The 16,673-nt window shown below is 42.3% G+C and overlaps 1 protein-coding gene across 1 annotated transcript in view; it reads right to left on the bottom strand.

Moving 5' to 3' along the window:
• LOC117207932 (matrix metalloproteinase-2) overlaps positions 1–14,112 on the bottom strand; it is a 104,050-nt gene extending 89,938 nt beyond the window's left edge. The window contains exon 1 of the mRNA XM_033448655.1: positions 13,773–14,112. Within this exon, the coding sequence (XP_033304546.1) occupies positions 13,773–13,865 (93 nt within the window). The 5' untranslated portion in view covers positions 13,866–14,112. The remainder of the gene's footprint in view (positions 1–13,772) is intronic.
• Positions 14,113–16,673: the final 2,561 nt, after the last annotated feature.

Below are 16,673 nucleotides of genomic sequence, written 5' to 3' on the forward strand. Positions count from 1 at the left end.
AATTTCCGGGCTTATTAGCGACTGGATTTGGTAGAACGAGCTTTTCTGACTGAGCGCGAGGGATGATGACGGACCTCTATAGTTTTAGGTGTATTCCGAAGCACCAGATACGCTACAAATAAATCGAGTTGCAGAGGCGTCGACCGAAAATCGATCGGAATTCGAAGCGGCGAACCTTCGGGCACGAAATCGCATCTATCGAGTTAACTCTCTGTTTTTTTCAGTTTGCTTACTTGCGTTTGCAAGATATTACGCGAAATAAATTAATCGGTGAACGACCGAGCGCCAAAATTTCAGCAAGGTCTATAAGAATTCGATGGTTGTATGGTGAAGTCCGAGGGGAAAGAAAGTAAGCGAAACGCGAGAGATTGGAGAAAAGATAAGGAAACTCGGGGAACTGAAAGGACGAAACTTGTTCCGGGAGTAAATCCTTAGAAACGGCGAGGATGCGCCGACTACGGCCACGACCACGACCACACCCTGCCATTCGATACGCGTACACGCGCTCCACTCGTAAACCAGTCTAATTTTCCTAGTTCGCTCGCCACGCGCGTTTATTTTCTCCCCTTTTCCTCTTTCCGTTTCCCTGTTTTTCGTTTATTCCAATAACGCAAGAAATATTCGACGACCATGTTCTCGCGCTGAAACAGCACGCGATACGTATAAGGTGGCGAGTAGAACGGAATCAGCGGGCCTCGTCATTATTTTAAATAAAGCAATTTGTAAAGCGACTGTTTCGACGATACCTCGCATTAGTCGGAGTTTATGGTTTACAGGGTGTATGCTGTGAATGTCGCCACTATTTTTCAGATTTTCGATAATCCGATAAAAGAATGTTTCTGTAAAAACGAAACGGAAATGAAAAGCAATCGAAGAACGACATGCAAAGTTGCGTGTATAGAATCAGACGTTGCGTTCAGACGGTCGAAAATCAATCTGTCTGCCACGAAAAGTAATTCCTCGAATGAGTCACGCACGTAGACTACATACAGCGACCCCTAAAAATATTCGTACACTACGCTATGACTAACATTATGGTTCGATATTTCGCTTCTTTACAAAGCAATCGTCCAGGTTATTTTTTTTTTTAATAACGCGTCATTCGTTAGTATTAGTAAAAGCGTGTAACTTAATTATTAAAAATTCACATGCATCGTATAATCTGAATTGAAAAATTGCCGAAGAAAATGGTGTCGTATATCCAGCTCATAAATACGTTCGAACACGTCTTACATTTTTCTGTTCTCTATCTCTTTCTCGTAATCCTATGTTCCAAGAAGGCAGAGAAGACGCGCTGTTTATGAATAGCATTTAGAGATGCATTAGACGTCCATGACTTCTTGCTACTCCTCAGTAGCAAATGTGACTTTGTCCAAAATCTGTCGCAAAGGAAAAATACGACGGTCGATATGCGGCAACTTGTAATTTTCCAGCGGGGAAAGGGAGAAACCTATCGTGAAATTGGTGCTGCGCTTCGTGTAATCCCAAGTACTGTTGCGGATATCATTCGACGATTTCATTCCGAAAATTGCGTTGGATCTATCGCGCAAACTGGCGCGCCAAGTCTTTCAAGTACGAGAGAGAAAAACAGAATTATCCGAAAAGTGAAAGAAAATCCGCAAATAAGTGTTTTAAAAATAGTTAGTTATTAGAAAAAAAGCTGGAAAAACGTTTCGGCCGAAACAATTCGGGAAACGACCAGGCAAACTGGTTACAACGGAAGAGTAGCTAGAGAACGATCGTTCATCGATAAGACGAACAGGAAGAAACGAATTTGCAAAGAAGCTCATTTCTAAGGATGAGTCACGATGGAAAGGCGTAATATTTTCAAATTTAATCTCTACAATTTCGACGAAAGGACTCTGGTGTAGCGAAAACGGAATAAAGAATCCATTTCAAGAATACAAGATGTACGATGAAACAAGGGGGAGTGAACGTGATGGTCCGAGGCTGAATTTCCTCGTATGAAGTTGGAAATTTGGTGCTCGTTGACAACATTACGGATAAAAATCTTTACTTAAACGTATTTAAAAGCAATTTAGTTAAAAATTTATTTAGGAAATGGGGATTAATAATAGTCGTAAGTTTCGTCAGGGCGACGACCCCGAGCATAAGGCACGCATTATGCTACAGTGTTTATTATACAGGGTGGTTGGTAACTGGCGGTACAAGCGGAAAGGGGGTGATTCTACGCGAAAAAAGAAGTCGAAGATATGGAATAAAAATTTAAAAATTTAAAGATTTAAAAAATTAAAAAAATAACGTCAATCGAGACAACGATCTACAGTGAGATCCGTTATAACGAGACGCGATAAAGTGGACGCGTACCGAACGAAAATTCAAAGTCGGTTTTCTCGAAAACAAAGCCTCGAACGAAAAATTGTTGTTCTATATTTTCGACTTCTTTTTTCGCGTAGAATCACCCCCTTTCCGCTTGTGCCACCAGTTACCAATCACCCTGTATAAATGCTCCAAAATTCTTCATCTCCGTGACAATCGTCGGACTTTGATCCGGAATCGAGAATTCACGAGACGAATTACACAGGAAAATTCAGGAAACTCCAAATCGAATGGGCGTGTATATCCGTAGAATGTCTTTAAAAAATTTTAAACAATACGTCAAACAGATTAAAACGTGTTCTAAAATAAACTGTACAAATTTCCTCACGTAGTCATTTTATAATACTAAATTATGTTAATAAATAATAAAAATAAACGGTATCCGAATATCTTTGTGAGCCAAAAATACGTTATTTCTTTTGATAATTGTTATTAATATTAATACGACTTATTATTAACAAAATAATTGGGACGACTGCTTTATAAACAACCGATATATCGAGCCATAAAGTCACACTGTAGTGTCTGAATATTTTTGGCTGTCACTGTACACACAACCCATCGAGTAGAAACGCGTCGACATTCTATTCCAGCGAACTCGAACTTTTCATATCAACTTCAATGTCGGCTATTTGTTTCTCGATGGGTGGGGATAAGTATCGGTGACTTCTAATTCAAACGCGCAATTTCGTAGAAAATCGTGACAACGCGTAGGACCTGGATGCGACGTACTCTTCTTCGGTTTGCGATATTTAACGAAAGTCCATAAAAAAAATTCTAGAATCTCTCGATAGTTCTATCGCTGAGACAGACTTGGCCTAAATTCGGTTTCAGCCAACTTTATGCAAACAGCGCACATCTCTAATGGTGGCGACCGCAGTTGGCGAGCTGCGATTCTGCAAACTGCAAACAATCGCGAGCGACAGATCTATTCGAGGGATAACTCGTACGAGGTGGTGCGCGTTTACTGTTTACGCGACCAGCATGTTCGGGTACCTACTTACTATCCTCGGACGCGCGTCGTATCTCAACGGACTAGTGGAATCGATGTAAACTTTTCTCTGGAAGTAGCCACCGCGAACAGATTAATCGTTCGCGACAAGGTAGCTAGCTCTCCTCGTCGTTTCGAGAACATAATCACCAGCCACGTATCCAGGCAACGCGACATTTACGGCTTAAGGTAAACCCCGCGATTTCCAACGTATACAGCTTTCCAAGATGTGTATCATATCGCTGTAACATCTAGTACTCCAGTGGTCTGATAGGTCGTCGAAGGAAAGGATCGCCTTCGAACAAGAAGAAAATTAACATTTAACAGAGATTCTCTGCTATAGCTACCGTACGTAATTTCGTTATTTCTCCGTACTCTCTTCAATTATACGCAGTGTACAATATTTATACCGTCGACGAAACAAATTAACAATGTGCACACACATGTACATTCTACGTTGGTGCGTCTATGAAATGCAAAAGAATTATCGCTATCGTTCCCATGGGCGTTTTCATTTTATCATTTGGAAAGCATCGTTAGCGTTGATTTTTGCGGATGACGTGTCGCTCTTCTAGGGAGCCGACGCGACGCGACGATGCGTATCTTCGTGTACTTTTTATTCCTCTTGGTTAAAACGATCGCAGAGCGTATCGAAAACTTGTAAAATCGCAGAAGTAACGAGGAAAATAATGGTGAATGATAAAGCGTATAAAAAGTTGGAAGAACGACAAGGGTTAAACGAGCCACACGTGACTCATGGAAGCTTCAGCAGAAAGCCGATTGAGCGAGTTGTTCGTCCCGATACGTCCAGGAGTTGTGTAGACCGCCGCTAGTCGTCAACTCCGACGGAGGAATCTAATTTTACAACGACCTATATTTAGCTGAAATTTATTCCAGCAACGGCGTGCACCGGGTCACCGGACTTCTATTTTACCAATGCGATATCTCCACCGTCGGCCTAACTCGAGGGCGAGCACGCTTTTCTTACCGTTACTTTTGTCGACTATGTACATACTACTTTTATTTTTGCTATACACTTCGATGCGGGTAGTCGTTACGTACACCATAAAGGTAGAGTCTCTAACAATTTTACTTGAAATAAAAGAACGCATGGAAAACTTGGAATCGTGATTTTCGTAAATCTGACAATTTGTCGAATCGTTTATCAACGACAAGTTAGAAATCGCCTTTCGGACATTCTAACGTACCCAGGAAACTGAAGGATCCCAATATGTAACAACGTAGGCGCCTATAACACGTAATCGTAGGCTCGTTGTTGCCAGTCGTCGGACAATAGAATCAAGCGTCGCGACTTCCTGGGTTAAATGCATTCTTGCAGAGACGATTACCGTTGTCAATAAGACCTGGACCTTTTAATTTACCGTTAAGTCGAACTGGGTGACTAATCGTTAGAGTATATCGAGTCACCGGCCTCTGAAAGTCAAGTGTCTTGTCATCGTTCTCGCGATGAAATTCACGTATGAATTCGTTCGCTTCGTCGCTGCTCCGATCAATTTTCGATTAATGTTAATTCGCTCGATCGAATGAAAAATACCGGATACGTGCTATACCTGCTGGCATATAAATTACAGTACTTGTCTTCGTCTTTTCAAAGAAAATCTTTAGAAGCGAGCTACTCCTTCGAACAGACGAAAATATTACGTAATTTGCATAAGTTGTTCGTCAAGTTATTCGTGGGAAGTACCGTAGGCAATACAGACAGTTAGGCAAGAATAACACAATTTTCGACGTAATATCGATCTACTGGCTGGTGCTTTGATAAATCTCGACAACTTACCGAATTTCTCGGTACCGAACAATTAAACTCTGCGAACTCGTTGATGCGAAACGAATGAACAAATACATTCCACGAACAACTTCGAGCGAATAAAAGATTGTTTTCCTCGTACGAAAATTTCGTCAAACGAGTAAACGAATGAGTCATCTTTAATCGGATTTATTCGAAGAGAAAGGTGTATTTCCTCTTTAGGAAATGCGTCCTCGTTAAAAAGAATCTTTAGAGGAAAGAACTGGACGACGCGTCACGGTTTCTACGATCAAATTCTATTTAATTAACGTAGCTCGTAAGTGATTCCTTCGAGTCAAACTCGAATCGTTCTAAAACTGTTTCGCTCGTTAAAGAATATTCGAGAAAGATATCGCGATAGATTCAACGCTTAAAGCAAAGAGATCGATTCGATTTGAAATTGATATAACGAAAATCACTGCTAACGATCTAGAGACCGAAGAGGAGAGAAAATTCGCTTCTATGCAGCTTGCACTAAGAACAAATTTCCCGGTGTCAATTAATCACGCAAATTAGTTATCGCACATTTTCGGCAATGACCAATCGCCATGGAATTTGATGATTTCGGTTAAGATCCGAATCGTCGATCGAAATAATCTGTCTGTCGTGTAAAACTTTGCGAGTTTTCTTCCCGTTAATCCGTTTCTTGCGTTACGGTTACGCTATTCGGCTTTTTCCCCTAGATACAAGTTATAACGAAGTACAAAGGCCTCGATTGTTTTTCGAGCGACCGTTCTTTTCGACGCATCTAAGAGGTCGCGCGAACGTCAAGTGCGTTTATTAGCCGCGCGATACAACTTTTACGAGCGTTACCTAAAAACGTAAAGTCTCGTGGACTCGCACAATGCAATGCCTTGTTCCCGGAGCAATCTCTTTTCACGAACATGGACTTTTCTGCCACTTGAGAATCATTTCGAGCTTTTTCATACCGTTTTTTCGGAACGTGCAAACAGCCATCGACGATGGATCGGCTAGCCCTCTACGTATTAGCGGAAAGTTGTTCAACGTTACAGCTGCCTACGATACGCTGGTACGTCGAAAATAAATAGACACGTGCAATTATCTTAAACACCACTTCGATAGAAACCAACGCTAATTCTGTCAAAAGGACAGATGCGTGTTTTTCAGAATTGCGAAAACGAGATTTGCTCTCGAGTCAGAATCTCTCGAAGCTTTTACGGTTTGGATCGTCGCTATTCGCAACACCGTTACACGTAGCACCGATTCGCTTGACATTGCTTCTTCTAACGCTATTCCAGACTTCCAGGAAAGAGCCGAGTTCAGAAGGAAAACGAAGGAAGGAAAGGAATTCTTTCCCGGAAGCTTCGAACGGCGTTAGAAGAAGCAGCGTTAAATGTATCGGCGCTAAGTGTACGTTGCGTAATTTATTTCGCTAACTGCCTGTGCAGCTTTCGGTGTAAAAAATAAAATTCTCGAATTTTCGACTTCTTTTCCCTCGTTCGTGCTACCAGCGTGTACCGATATATATGCATACACAGTTATCGATCCTCGCAGCAGGGAAGGCATCGTTTTCTCGAGCATTCGTTAAGGATACTGTTGTTTCGTGACTAATAAATTCCTTACTCATCGTGGCTGCGCTACGTGCAAGATACGATGAAATTCTACAAGAAGAAAGAAACGAAACCGCCGTAAGTACACGCATCCGCAAATAATTGCGAGCATGGGCTGGTCAACGATGAATCAGAAAACATCCGGTTTCCTTCGTGTATACTCGAATCGCTTCAACCTTATATTCCGTTCTCTTCTACAAACGACAAATGCAATAAGGAAGTAGCCGCTGCGGATTACAATCGCCGCATCTCCACGTTTTATCGTATTCAGCGTGCATACGCAAACTTCCCGCAAACGTTAATTTCGCGTAGCCCAAACGTATTCCTAATCGTGCGATGTAGACGAGCGACGTGTCGACTGTAAAAGTTTTTGCAAATATCGTTAACGTATGATGGCTGAAAATGAAATCGTGGCAGCCCATATTCCTAGAAGGTTTATTTTCCACGTAGCAACGTTATTTCACCACGAGAGTATTTAACCGTCGAGCAGGAAAAGAGAGTTGTAGCGAAAGATTACAGCTGCTATTCATTGTTTTGCTATTCTCCGGCCCCGTAAGGTATTCCTGCGAAGGGTGACTTAAACGAATTTATGCTCGAGCCTGAAAAGACCGCTCCCACGCTGTGACAACTTCACGGCCCGTTTTCATCCGCTGCGCCGTGTAAATATTTGTTACGCTGAACGCGATGCGAACCACGAGGAAAGAATGGGTCAACGAAATAACGTATAGCCATTGAATACGTCGCTACATGTATAGGCTAGAAAAGAGGAATAGGAGCGAAGGAGAGCGAACGTTAGAAGAAACGAACGAAAAGAGCGCGTGCGGTATAGCAACGGAAAGAGAAACGGCTAAAATGCAAAGAGCGAAAGAAGTTTGTGATAAAAAAGAGAAAGAGAAAGAGGAAAGAAAGGGAGACGACATCGAGAGCGAGATAGAACAAAGGGCGTAGTCGCACCCTCCATTCACGACAGTCGGTTCATCCACGGGCGTCCGTTCGAAAAAAGAATAAACAATAGATACAAGATTAATATTAAACGTTGGACATTACAACGACGAAGAAATATAGGATTGTCAATACTTGACGCGAAACCAACATTTAATAATTTTACTTATGTCCTTCGATACCTCCCAAACATCTTGTTGCTCTTTGTTGATTTCAAGAATTGTTTGAAACTGTTTGAAAGCTAATTTGTACCTATTAATCTCACCAAATATCCTAATTTACGAAAGCGAACGTTTTATTCGTACGACGAGTAACAAGCGAAGATAGACAAAGTAATTGTTATTCGTGAATGACGAATAACGTTATTCATTCGCAAAATTAATTCGTCTTTGTCGCTTTAGGAATACCGATACAACGAGGACTCAGGAACAAATATGCGAATAATTAACAACAGATGGCAAGTTTTAAATAACGAATAATAGCGAGATTCGCGGATAAAACTACTCGAACGACGTCAATGAAAAATGTATTCGAACAACGCTCGACTTTCTACGTTACCAATAGCAACGAATTAATTTGTTCATTTTATCCTACGAGAAACGATGTATGTAATTATTGCTGGAACATCTGCGCGCGATACTCCGCGACGATCTATGGCATGTGGCATATGTGTATTATCAACGCAAGCGTCGAGCGCGTATATCGCAGCGGCGCCGTTACGCGATTGGCGCAGACGATGGATGTTGCCCGTGTGATTCGGGTTTAAGGCTGCTTCGGACACAGCCGCGGCGAACCTACCGAGGAAACCCGACCGTAAGACAAAAAAGAAAAGGAAAAAGATTTCGAAACGTTTAAAAACTTATACACACATTCGGAAGCTAGAAAATGTAACAGTTTTTATCCTCCAATTGGGAAATATTTTATCGCATAGTTCGAGTTTTGAAAAAGAACCGACATCTGTTTGCCACGTAGATCAATAATAGAAGAAATTGAATTCCAGTAGACTGTAATTTCGTAATAAAATACAAACTAACGATCAAACTGTCAATTATTCGGACGATACTCTACGTAGGTACGTATGTACGTACATAATACGATATATTCGAAAATGGAAACGAGTACTAGAGTACTCCGATAAGATACTCGATACACGAATCGTCAGTGGCATATTAATCTACGTACGAACGAATGTCGAGTAGTAACGCGGCCAAGTAGAAATTTGCCAAAAGAAAAAAGATAAGGTTAAAATCTAACAGGCGGTAGAGAAATGTAGAGGAAGCGATAGTAAAGAAGAGAGTTCCTCGGAATTTCCATAAAACGGCAGAACAATTTTTCAAAGTGAATGAAAATTTCTAGTGGCGGAAAAAGTCGGGATTCGGCTTGTTCGGTTTTAGCAGTGACGAACGAGTAGCGACCAAGTTTCGCATTGGAAGCTTGCAAACTGATTTCCATAGAAATTCGATTTCACCATAGGCAATGGCACGCGCTATCTGCAAACTTTAAATTCGCAACTGAAAATCTGCTTTTTTTCGCGAGAACAAACGAAACGCGCGTATGTACAAACGTTAAAACCACGAAAATTAAAAATACACATATACGAGTCGGTACGTCCAACCAAAAACGCTTTTGTCATCGCGACGTTTTCCTGTCTGACTAATCCTTGGTACTTTATCTCAGAATGACTAATAAGAAGTTTCATCTTTAATTGAGACGCACAGCTGCGCCAAACGAATCGTCTTTCTTCTTTGGATAAAATAAACCCTAAGAATAATTACCATCGGTAATTAGCATAAACCTTGTGTTTCCGGGCAAACGAATCGCAACAGGGCTGCAAGGTTCGTCGAAATTGCCCGATCTACCTAAACGCAGATTTCGTTTTTCTAACGAAGCGTCGAACGCGCGCGACTGCAAAAAAATATCTGTCGCAAAATCACTCGATACACGTGGACAGTTCGTTAGAGAAATAACTAGAGACACTCGCGTATTCGAGAATCAACAAGGCATTTTTTCTTATCGTATAGAGGCAAGGTGATCGATTTTTCTCGAGTTTTTGTAGCTGGCAGAGTCTATCGATGGGTGGAGTTGGCTCGCCACATGTGTTACTAATTACGCCAGACTGGCCGTTTCGCACGGATCCGATATAGAGATCCAGAGCTATTCTTCGATTCTCCGTTCGCCACCGAGTCACGCATCGCTGTATCTCGATCTTGCGCACGATTTATCGATCGTCAAACGGCGAGACGACACGCTTCTGGAATCTTGGAAACCGATCACGAAGTCAACGTTGCATTGCAACGCGACAGAAATCTTTCACCGGTTATATAACGCGCTAAAACGATGTTTACGCAGGATTTTGCCTCTTATCGTTTCCTATGTGAAAGCAATACCTACGAATCGAGCGTAATCCACTATTCGAAGTAAACGAATAACGGGCAATATTTTTCATCGGCGTATCTATTATCGTTTATTCGAGGGCAAATTTTTAAGCGCGTAAATTACCGCCAGTGGCGGTAGTACGAGCGTGAAAGTGTCGCGCAAACTATACGAATTACACTCGCTGAAGGAAATTGTATCAAGCTTTCAGGGTCGACCGTAATTACGAGGGAACTTTGTTTCATTAGAAGCGGCTCGATCCCACATTCACCGTAATTGTACGTCGCCTGAACCATTTTCGTTTTTAATTTCAACGACGAATATTTTGTATACCGCTCACGAGAAAACGAACAAATAGGAATGTGTAATAGGAACGAAAAAGCAAAATCTAATATCGATAAATAATACGGTTCTTCTATGTATCTTGGTCACGTGCGAATGTACACGAACTCGACGACAACGTATTTAAACAAGTTCGATCGAGCAAGTTTCTTAATAAAATGCTAGTTATCAGTGACGTTAGAAACGATAGAACGGAACAAACTTTACAGCTGTTTACCCGTTCAGCTGGATGTTCAATTACGATCAAGCGTATTTGACGCGAGATATCGATTTACAAGAAAATAGGCACGTTCGAACGAAAGAGCAGCGACCTAAAGTCGTTTTCTTTGCCGTTTTTCCCCTGGAGACTTTCCCCAACGCCACGCTCGCTCGTCAGGCTCAAAGTGGACGGAACAAAACGAAATGACGCGACGACACACACGTGCCCTCTCTTGATTAGCGTCTAGACGCGTTGCTTGCGTACAGACCAACGTAACCTACATACACTGTCACCCGTCAGTTTAGTATCCGGACACTTTGCTCGATTTTTAGTACGTAATAGGACGCAAACACCGGGTTCGAACGCAAAAATTGACGACAAATCGGTCGTCTGTAATGACGATTTTATTCGACATGGTGATTTTTCGAGCGCGACAGGTTAACGTATTTAAAGATGATACTAACCGAGGATATGTTTCGAACGCGAGTTACTCGTTGACCAAACGCGTACGCACATGCTTATACAGAGGGCACAAGTGCGTGTGTCACATCTTGACACACAGCCGAAGCATTCTGTATACGCGCCGGCGCTTCCTGCAGTTAACGACCTCGATTGCATATAAATGCCTGGCTTAATGGTTTCGAAGTAAGGCCGAAGGCCTCCACTGATAAAATCCACTCTCTCCTAGCGGGATTCACGACGCCCATTAAGCCTCTTTCACACGAATATCTATCGGACGATGTCTATGGTTCGCGTGGTCATGCATTTATCGCGTTATATTATATTATCGTAACGATCGCATCCAAAATAACTAACTTGTCGCTGTATATCGCTACATTGGTCAATCGTGGAGAAAAGCAGCGGTTGAATTGCATCGATCCGTAATCTTTACGTTCCCGTCTATGACTTTCGTCGACGATCTTCGTAATCGTGTCTTGTTCACATCGGTACACGGTGTCGACGAGTTATTAATACGAGGTTGCTATGAAATCCGACAGTCGGAGATTAGTCGGTTGTAAAATACTCGATAAATACAATTGGTTGGAAGATAGTAGGAAACGAAGGAAAGAAATAGTTACGCAGGAAGGAGGGTTGTGACGACGCAGGCGCTACGTCTGAAAGCTCGCAGTCGATATACGCGACTTTTGGACTGACTGGCTCTTAGTCATCTCGGCACACATTCGCAAACTGGCTCTGTTCGTGACACACGAACGAAGTAATGCCACGTACACGCGTTCGAGACCGTGCAAAGAAAAGAGTTAAGCGTGAGCTTAGACACGCTACCAGGGTTAAATATATTTTCCGTAATCGCGTTCAAACTTTCTTATACAGCGTGCACCATCAAACTCGCCTTCAAGCGTTATTCGCTTTGTCGTTCGTCGTGTAAAATGCTATACGCGTTAAATAAGCCTCTACTACCTACGATCGACGCTTCGATGCGTTAAAATACCATCGATTCCTTGATACCGCTATACGCGCACTAATCGGTGTTTAAATATTCGTGCGAGTCGTTTCACTGAGACACGAACAAGATGGAAGCGTGAGAGAAGTATGGCTCAAACTGCAGATCGGGTGTCCTTGAACGGGCAACATTCGTGGCCCTTAATTTAGTATTCCGTGTGTTCGACTTCCTACGTTTCCCCCCGAAACTTCAACCCTCGCTTTTAGCATTAACAGATCTCGTGTGAAAAAGGAGAAAGAAAATGCAAAGCGTCAGCCACAATCGCACGCAAGTGGGACAGCGCCGTTCTGTATTTTTAAAGCAGTTAGAAATGGAAGAAAGTGTCACAATGTGCGTGTACATGCATCGCATAATTAATTCTTCGCGTATGCATTTTTACGATCTCATCCAACGTTTCGCATAACGACGTTCTCCTCTTTTTTTTCGTAAACGGAATCCTATACTTTTTGGGTGTAGTCTGATCGACGTAACTTTTTATCGAGATACTTACTACTTAACGTGTCGATAATATTAATTTACGTTGTAACCAAAAGTGTGCAGTTCCCTTTAAACGCGCGCTACCTAAGGAATTTATTAGAAAAGGCGTACGCGAGGCGAACAAGTACCACGTACTACGCTAAGGTAGTGGTATCGATTACGAGGTACGGTAAACACGGATCAAAGCTTCTAATTGCGAATTAATACAACCAACAAACAACGCACTCGTTTCAAGTTCTAATTTCCCGACTATTCGAATTAACACGCGCGTACTTCCAAGAACCCGAATAAAATTAAACTACTAGCAAAATTTTTCAAACATCACGTTCGAAACATCGTATTACGTACGACGCGAAGATTTATCTTATTCTAATACAAAGGCTACAGTCACGTATAGTGAATCATAAAAATATATGTACTTTGTAAAACGAACGGTGTCGGATTCGATTAATTTTTTAAGCTTTTCTATTTAGTCGTTGTAAAGTAAAAGTTGCTGTTCGACGAAATAATCGTTCGTCGAATTAACAAAGGAACAGGTAACAGAAGCTGGGCTTTCGAGGTGTATCGCCAAACTTGTTAAAAATTCATCGGACGATGCGACGAATAATTAATCCCTATATTCCATGTCCCCTCTTGAGCTATACGTCAGCACCCACGCTATTGTCTTTATCTTTGCACGAGATCTTTGTTATTCGATTTGATCCAAAATAGTCGATGGATCGTCAAGAGCGACGCAAAGTATGCGTTACCGTACGACGATCTAGACATCCATTTCGTTCGAAGATCCTGTCGGAATAAAGTCCTGTCGTAAAACCGTGAAGCAAAGCAACCGTTATCGATCTTAATTCGCTCAACTTTTCCCAAGTATTTCGATTATACGAAAAATGATTAATCACGGTAATAAACGACGAATAGAACGTTAATACGAAAGTGAATATAAGCAAATGAAATTTGCAACTTTCTAGATAAAAGATACGTCCCACGCGTAAAATAACGAGCTACGACTTTACCCCGTAGAGAAGACGCGGCGATGAAAACGGGTACGATTAACCCGTAACTATTAAGACAAGGCGATGGTATCTATGAAAAGACAGCGATATTTTCTTTCGTGTAATTCTCGTTTCGTTTAATTGGGAAAATACTCGACGGGGTGCGACGACGACTCCGTCTCGTGGCGTACCATGCCATTTACGCGAGAAAATGACCATCCACGAACCACTTACGAGTTAATCGTACAAGTAATGGAAAATTGTGTTCAGTCAACTCACCACTTTGTCGTCCGCGTAAATGACGGAAGATCGCGGTGCCCCAGTAGCCATCACAGTGAACAGCACCATCAAAGTCGTTCGAAGCAGTATCATCTTGTAACCGCGAATCTTTTCGTCGCAACAGGACCAACCAACACCAACTTTTATTCTCACTTGCACCAATCAACCAACAACAAGAAGTACATTCCCTCCGGGCAAAAAGAAACGCGATTTGACGATATACAGCAACTTTCAAATAACGGAACTTCACCACCGAGTTAAACCCGCACACGCGTTACGATTCTAGAAAATTATCGAAACGAATAAATATAAATCGATGTAAGAATATCGCAGGTGGCATTCGTGTTCGTGTACGTGGCACGAGGTTTTCGCTACGCGAGGTATCAGAAAATCAGTTTGCAGACGAGGGAGAAAGGTAACGCCTCAAGAAGTTGACGAGAGAGCACCGATGGACATGTTCGAAGCGACCTTCCTAGGAGAACAACGATTTGCTCGATGCCACTCGATAGATATACGTATGTACACTTTTTTTCTCCTCTCGCTTGCACGATTTCCCACTCCCAGTTGGTTCGTAACGTGTCACACTCTTCTTCCGTTCTCGCTTCCTTCGCGCAAATCTGCCTACTTTCGTCAACTTGGCGTTTCTTCGCCGACGCCGACGCCGATGACGACGGATTTCCAGTTCGTTCTTTCCTCCGTGTTCGGACTTTCCAACTACTACCACGTCCATCCGCCGACCTACGACATTTTACACATCCTGTAATACTTGTTACTTCGACGAATATCCGATCGACCCTATCGAAATACGTATAACTGGCAACTTTCTAGCTCGCAACGTTCGATATTTCTTACGCGTTTTAAAGCATCGAACGATATTTCATTCCGGATGCTTGTTCCACGTAACGAGGAAAGTCAGAGCCATTGGTCGAGGATTTACGTTTTTGTGGTTTGCAGATGATTCGTCGCGTTTCGAGAGAAACACGGAAGGAAATTTCGTATCACTGCCTACATACTCATAACCGTTTTCGTTCTTCCGATCGCCACCGGTTAAATAATTTCCTTCCTAGATAATAAGGTTCGTTAACTTAAGGTTTAAGAGTCAAGTGTTCGTCGTCTTCGAACTATACGTACAAGTCACGCTTGCCTTCTATCTCGCCAAAGAGAAAATACTCGAGAGACCGATTTATTTCGCTAAAATTTCCGTCAAAGACGATCCACGCTTGCGTTTAAATTCGTTCGTGGACAAATTTTATTGCTGCGATGTTATCGTTGCAAAGATCAGACTCTAGCAGTCCATGTACCATCAAGCTCGCCATCAAGAGGACGTAGATATACATCGAAAATGTAATTCTCAAAAGTCCTCGCTAACCATCCCCTTTCTACGAATCCTTTCCTTCTACGACCTGGCTTCCGCTATCTTGATATCTATGCAAGGGCCTGCTACTTGGGCAGACGCCTTTACGTTGCTCTTCACACGCTACGGAAACAAAGATTCGGATCTCGAGCTTTTTCTTTCGAAGATACAAAATTTCTAATTAAGAATACCAAGAAATATTAGCTGCTCTCTGTCTTATTCGTAGACGGATCCATTCCAGAAAATAAAACGTCTGTGTTTCTCGGTATTACGACGTAATAGGCAAACCATTCGATCCAACGTCCGTGTATTACAGTCGATCTCGCGGTATTTTCATGGTCGTAGTGAAAATACACGAACCCCTTATTCGAACGATAATACGACGAACGCGAAGCGTGAAATCAAAACACAAGTTCTAATTAGTCGATCGAGAAACATGGCGTAGCACGCGATCGATGAGCTCTGAAAACGCGCGAGGGTGAATTGCCATAAATATGATAAAAAAAGAAAAAAAATCGGCGCGAGTCGTGGAGAAACAACGGAAATGAATGGAAGATAAGTTGAGCCAAAGGAATACGAATCGTTATCGTACGGGAATGTGTTAACGCGTTAACGCAGGCTGACCTCGTTTTTCATATCGGTATATCGATAATTAAGCTAATTTTTGAAATATCGTACATCGTGTCGGTGTCAAAGCGAAAAGTTATCGATAGAGAGGTGTTTCTAGTTTCGATCTCTACGTCGACCAGATGGTACATAGATCGGAAACTCGATATTACGGAGAGTAACGGAAAAAGACACGGGACCATAGATAACGCGCGAAAGATGCGCGAGCGTAACAAGTATCGATACTCACTTTTCAAATCGGCGATCGGTAAGACAGTTGAAATATCATAAAAGAAGCGTAGAACATTTCTGGTTCGATGCAACGTATAGTTTGTGCGTTTCCACGATGTATCATGATTGTGGTTTGTGTAATGCCAAGATGGTTCAAGGTCGATCAAAGAATTCCTCGCACGTTCAAATTTCCGGTATATTCGCGGTGTACCTTCTTTCCTTTTCCTCCCTTTATCCTTCCTCTTTGTTCCGTACAAACTTCTCGTCTCCTTATTGCAACGTGATTCGTCGGAATGTTATCCTAGCCGATCCTCGGTTATCTGTCTTTTGGCTGTTTCCTTCCACCGGTCTATTCGAATTTCTTCCGCGATCTGCAATGGTTCAGCGTTCGATGCTTTTGGCAACGTCCCTAGAAAAGAGAAAGCACGTTGCACAAACGACTTCGCTCGACGTTTTGGAAACGCGTCGCATCGCATCGTGTCATCGAACGTACGAGGCCATTCACGCGTTTCCATCGTCGCGGCAAAACATACAAAGAGATAAGAATATAGGAGACACGGTTAGAGACTAGACACTTACAAAGTTTATTCGTTAATGACATTAATGATAGGAGAAGGAAGTCGATCAAAATGATCGATTGATCCTCGGAGTATCTACGGCCGCCTAGACTCGATGGCTCGAACAAACATGGCTCGCGTTACGATCTTCAA

The sequence above is a fragment of the Bombus bifarius genome, unplaced genomic scaffold (genome assembly GCF_011952205.1).
Source record: "Bombus bifarius isolate JDL3187 unplaced genomic scaffold, Bbif_JDL3187 scf7180000008047, whole genome shotgun sequence".
Taxonomy (NCBI): Eukaryota; Metazoa; Arthropoda; class Insecta; order Hymenoptera; family Apidae; genus Bombus; species Bombus bifarius.